At 39.2% G+C, this 5,000-nt stretch overlaps 1 protein-coding gene and 1 long non-coding RNA gene across 3 annotated transcripts in view; one reads left to right on the top strand and one right to left on the bottom strand.

Moving 5' to 3' along the window:
• Positions 1–117: 117 nt before the first annotated feature.
• LOC311089483 overlaps positions 118–5,000 on the bottom strand; it is an 8,056-nt gene continuing 3,173 nt past the window's right edge. Inside the window, exon 3 of one of the 2 annotated variants that reach the window (XR_014607705.1) lies at positions 118–1,389. This is a non-coding gene — a long non-coding RNA (uncharacterized lncRNA). Of the gene's footprint in view, positions 1,390–2,964; positions 3,088–5,000 lie in introns of those variants that run through there. The other variant, XR_014607706.1, reaches the window with a different exon arrangement.
• LOC311089479 (long-chain fatty acid transport protein 2) overlaps positions 2,569–5,000 on the top strand; it is a 13,127-nt gene continuing 10,695 nt past the window's right edge. Inside the window, exons 1-2 of the mRNA XM_084124201.1 lie at positions 2,569–3,103; positions 4,354–4,560. Of these exons, the coding sequence (XP_083980327.1) occupies positions 2,626–3,103; positions 4,354–4,560 (685 nt within the window). The 5' untranslated portion in view covers positions 2,569–2,625. The remainder of the gene's footprint in view (positions 3,104–4,353; positions 4,561–5,000) is intronic.

Genomic DNA, 5,000 nt, shown 5'->3' with positions numbered 1-5,000 from the left:
AATGCATTCAGCAGAGATCAGAAGTCCTTGGCCGTTTGGGTCGAGATGCTGGACATGTCTTCAGGACATGGCAGAACGTATAAGTATCTTTGACCAATTCAGAGGCTGAATTCAATTCATTTCAATTCACATTTATTTGTACAGCGCTTTTCAAAATACACATCGTTTCAGAAAATGCATGAGTCCACATTACAGTTTAGAGTGATCTGTCATCAGAGGTGACTGTCTAAGTTATGTGTTTCAGAAATGCACATACAAAATCACAGTTAGCTAAAAATGTATTCATTTAAACAATGTAATAATTTAAGGCAGAAACAATGAGCTCACTGAAGGATCTGTCTGAAAACAAGACCACCTTTTGCTGGATCGATTGGGAAAGCTTCGTCTCGCCGCTGTCGTAAGCGTTCCTCGAAGGATCCGGCCTCTGAACTGTAAAGCCAAACTCGAGTCGAGGAATCCACGTCTACAAAATCCTAGACTACCATTGGTAACTTTCAAACATATCAGACCATTGAATCGATATCTTAACATAAGAAGACACAAAACACCTTGGCCTAAACTGACATTTCTGAAAACTATCCTGACAAACTGTTCAAGCTTTCAGTTCAGATCTACTTCATGCCTGTGTGTTTCAGCAATAATCACGGCAGTGCAGAAGTACAGTATTTACAGGACTGAGGGCAACACTCCAGAAGTGGGTCACCCAGACACACTCCACTGATCTACTGGGCACTTTACTGAAATATTGGACTTTGCCAATTCTACTACGTTTTGCATAATCCAGCAGGTTTCCCTCTGACATGAGCGACAGGAATCCGTCCTGAAGTGTTTGGGACGTGTGCCTATCACTCGCTGTACTGTTAGATGTGTTTGAAAACTCAAGAGATCGAGGTCAGCTGTTTTCCAGAAGAGCTTTATATAAATAAAACGGTGCAGAACGTTATCAGTATGGCTCCTTCTTTCTGCTATCGCTGTAACCTTGAGAAGTTCACAATCCAGCTTCAAATGCACGGTTCTCATTACTGCAGTGCATGCTGGGAATCAGGACTCTGTGAATACATCAATTATTTGCTGAATGAGTGTCAGCCAGTGTTTTGCTAGCGAGAGGTCGTTGAGTTTGATTTATCAGCTGGAGTAAAACCGCTGCTATCAGGAGCGGCCGGAGGAACTGATAGCGACGCTGGTCTCCACACGTTCAGAAAGGTCTGGGAATTATGCAACTGCTGGTCTGGGCCTGATCCAGGACTCCGGGTCTGCCTCAGGAGGGAAACAGCGCCCTCTGGTGCTCCTCGCTCATTTTGACTGAAACATTTTACATTTTACAGTTTTTTTTGTGAAATGTTTTCTTCTTTGGAATCGTACGAAACTTGGTAAAGGTTTCGGCACTTGCTGTGTGAACACACACACACACACACACAAAAAAAATCATGGACATTCGAACAGGTTAAATGGTCCTGAAACAAATAGTCACACTTGTGCTCCTCGCAGTCAAAGATGAGCGCATTGGAAATGAATGAGAGACGAGTTTCCTCTAGTGGAAGCGTTTGGTACTGCAGCCGAACAACATATATATTTCATATAAAAAATTTAAATAGTATTTTTGCATATTTTTCGTAACAATAAACGTAAAATTCTGTAACTTTTTTTAAGTTTCACTTTTTTTCACAATAATCTGCCAAGTGTCATCTTTGAAAAGAGATCAAACTTAAGTCTCTAAAGCATTCAAGATTTACGACAGTTTAAGTTGGAAATTTAATTTTCAGGTCTATGCTCAAAAAGTGAATAAATTCTTTTTGTTATTATTATTATATAATTAGAATTATAACAGCGTAAATATAATTTAGTACCATAAAATCCCTAAAAAATACAAAATATTAAATTAAAAACATCATCAAACTAAAATATAGTACATTCATTTCATTGAAATAATTTTTAAAAACCGGTCATCTTTGACCGACATGCGAAGAGCACCAAAGGGTTAAGGGTGTGTTCACACACACTTGTAGTTCAGTTGGACTGGTTTGTTTGGTCCAGACCCACAAAACAACATTTAGTCCTGGTCCACTTAGCGTTCACACAGGCATTTTAACATCAAACTTAAAGCCATAAGAATATGTTCACAATCTGGGTCTCGGTCCGCTTGTTCGGTTCAGATCAGTGTTCACACTTCTTCACATGAACCGCTCTAACAGAGCAGGGCTTGTTTTAACCCAACCAAACAACAAGTGTGAACACTATCATGCACACTAAAGCACTGACTTCAGATCAATGTTTTACTTTAACGGATCCAGACATTTTGCTGTGGTTTGAGTAAGTGTATTCAGAAATTATGAAATAATTTAACAAAATGATGACGGCTGCAAATGAATTAAGGATCACAAAAAGAATATAAGTTGGAACCAGAGCTGTACTCCAAAAACTGAATTTCTGAAGTTTGAAAAAAAGTTATTTTTCCTAAGTGAAACTTCTGTAATACAGAACATTTCTGATCCTCGTCTTTAAAGGCTCTGAAACTTTAAACCGTGTTGATAATCTCATGTCGCTCCGCCTTCAGCAGAATCTACTTCATTCTTCATTCTTCAGATCGGATTGTGTTTGAGAAACTCTCGCATTCTCACATCAAAGATGTTCCTTGTTTCTGTGCTCTTGTGCGGACTGATCCTCTGTCCTCTGATTCTCAGGCTGCTTTTCCCGTATTTCTGGTCAGACTTTGTTTATCACACAGAACTGGTGCGGATTTTACTCAAATTCGTGTCTCGCAGAAGAAGGCGACCTTTGTTCTTCGCTTTGGACAGATTTCTAGAACAGGTCGAAACGCGGCCGAACAAGCCGTTTATTGTTTTCGAGAACGAAAGGTACTCGTTTAGAGACGCAGACAGAGAGAGCAACAGAATAGCGAACGCGTTGCGCGGCGCGTCGGTTCTGACGCCCGGAGACACCGCGGTTCTGTTCATGATGAACGAGCCCGCCTTCATGTTCTGCTGGCTCGCGCTGGCCAAGCTCGGCTGCGCATGCGCACTCCTCAACACCAGCATCCGCGCGCGGAGTCTGATCGCGAGCTTCAGATGCTGTCGCGGGGCCAAAGTCCTGATCGCGTCAGAGGGTGAGAAACAAACACACACACTATTATCAGAATATTAGAATAAAACTGTAATCAGTATTATTTTAAAACAATAGTTCAACCTAAATTAACATTCTGAATTTAAACTGTAGGCTGTAGTTGTTCGATTAAGAGCAATAGAACCCAGCGAACAGGCAACAACGTTCTCTCAAAATTATAAACAAACGTTCTTCCAGTTCATTCAAAGTTATCTGATCTTTAATAATGTTCTCAAAACGTTAGCACAAAAATATTTTTAAATTTTTCAGTTGGATGTTCTTCGTTCTAACGTTTTAAAATGTTAATACTTGTTTCAGAACGTTTAGAGAACATTCAAATAACGTTTGCATTATGTTTGAAGAATGGAATGTTCCATTAATGGTCATATAACCATAAAAACTAGACGTTCGGAACAATTAGAAACAACATTTCATAAATTAATGGAAACGTTAGGTTTAAAACATATTTTTGTTAGCTGGAAAATTCGTAGATAAGTTTGTATGCCTTTGGTAAATAAAGAAAACCGCAGAATAGTTTATTTACTGTTGAAAAAAAAAGACATAGGCTATAATATCTGTTTAACTGTTTATCTGTTTGGTGCTCTTCACATTTTTTCAAGTGACATGAATGTACTATATTTTATTTTGATAATGTTTTATGTCATATTTTGTATTTTTAGGGGATTTTATGGTACTAAATTATATTTATGCAGTAGTTATAATCCATTTATTCACTTTTTGAGCATTAGCATATGAAAAATAAAATGTCCTTAAACTCATAAATCTGTGATCGTTGGGTTTGTTGTGATTGTTGTGATGTGATTTTTGGGTTTGTTGTGATTGTTGGGTTTGTTGTGATTGTTGTGATGTGATTTTTGGGTTTGTTGTGATCGTTGGGTTTGCTGTGATGTGATTGTTGGGTTTGTTTTGACCGTTGTGTTTGTTGGGTTTGTTGTGATTGTTGTGATGTGATTGTTGGGTTTGTTATGATTGTTGTGTTGTTTTTGTTGTGATTGTTGTGATTGTTGGGTTTGTTATGATTGTTGTGTTGTTTTTGTTGTGATTGTTGTGATGTGATTGTTGGGTTTGTTATGATTGTTGTGTTGTTTTTGTTGTGATTGTTGTGATTGTTGGGTTTGTTATGATTGTTGTGTTGTTTTTGTTGTGATTGTTGTGATGTGATTGTTGGGTTTGTTATGATTGTTGTGTTGTGTTTGTTGTGGTTGTGTTGTGATGTTGTGTTTGTGTTGTCAGAGCTGCAGCGAGCCGTGGAGGAGGTGAGTGATGATCTGGAGGACGTGACCGTCTTCATCATGTCTTCATCAGAGCTCAGATCATCAGGCATGAAGAGTTTGAGAAGAGCAGCTCAGGAATCCTCAGACTCAGCCGTTCCTCCAGCGCTCAGAGCAAACGTGTGCTTCAGTTCCCCGGCCGTGTACATATACACATCTGGAACCACAGGTGAATCCATCACTCGAACGAACATGTACATATGCACATCTGGAACCACAGGTGAATCCATCACTCGAACGAACATGTACATATGCACATCTGGAACCACAGGTGAATCCATCATTCAAACGAACTTATACACTTCTGGAACCACAGGTGAATCCATCACTCGAACAAACATATACATATACACATCTGGAACCACAGGTGAATCCATAACTCGAACGAAAATATACACATCTGGAACCACAGGTGAATCATCACTCGAACAAACATGTACATATGCACATCTGGAACCACAGGTGAATCCATCACTCGAACAAACATGTACATATACACATCTGGAACCACAGGTGAATCCATCACTCGAACGAACATATACATATGCACATCTGGAACCACAGGTGAATCCATCACTTGAACGAACATGTACATATGCACATCTGGAA

The sequence above is a fragment of the Abramis brama genome (genome assembly GCF_963993115.1).
Source record: "Abramis brama genome assembly, chromosome: 9".
In the NCBI taxonomy this organism is placed as follows: domain Eukaryota; kingdom Metazoa; phylum Chordata; class Actinopteri; order Cypriniformes; family Leuciscidae; genus Abramis; species Abramis brama.
The sequence above is the reverse complement of the archived record's forward strand: the minus strand, read 5'-3'. Positions and strand labels throughout refer to the sequence as shown.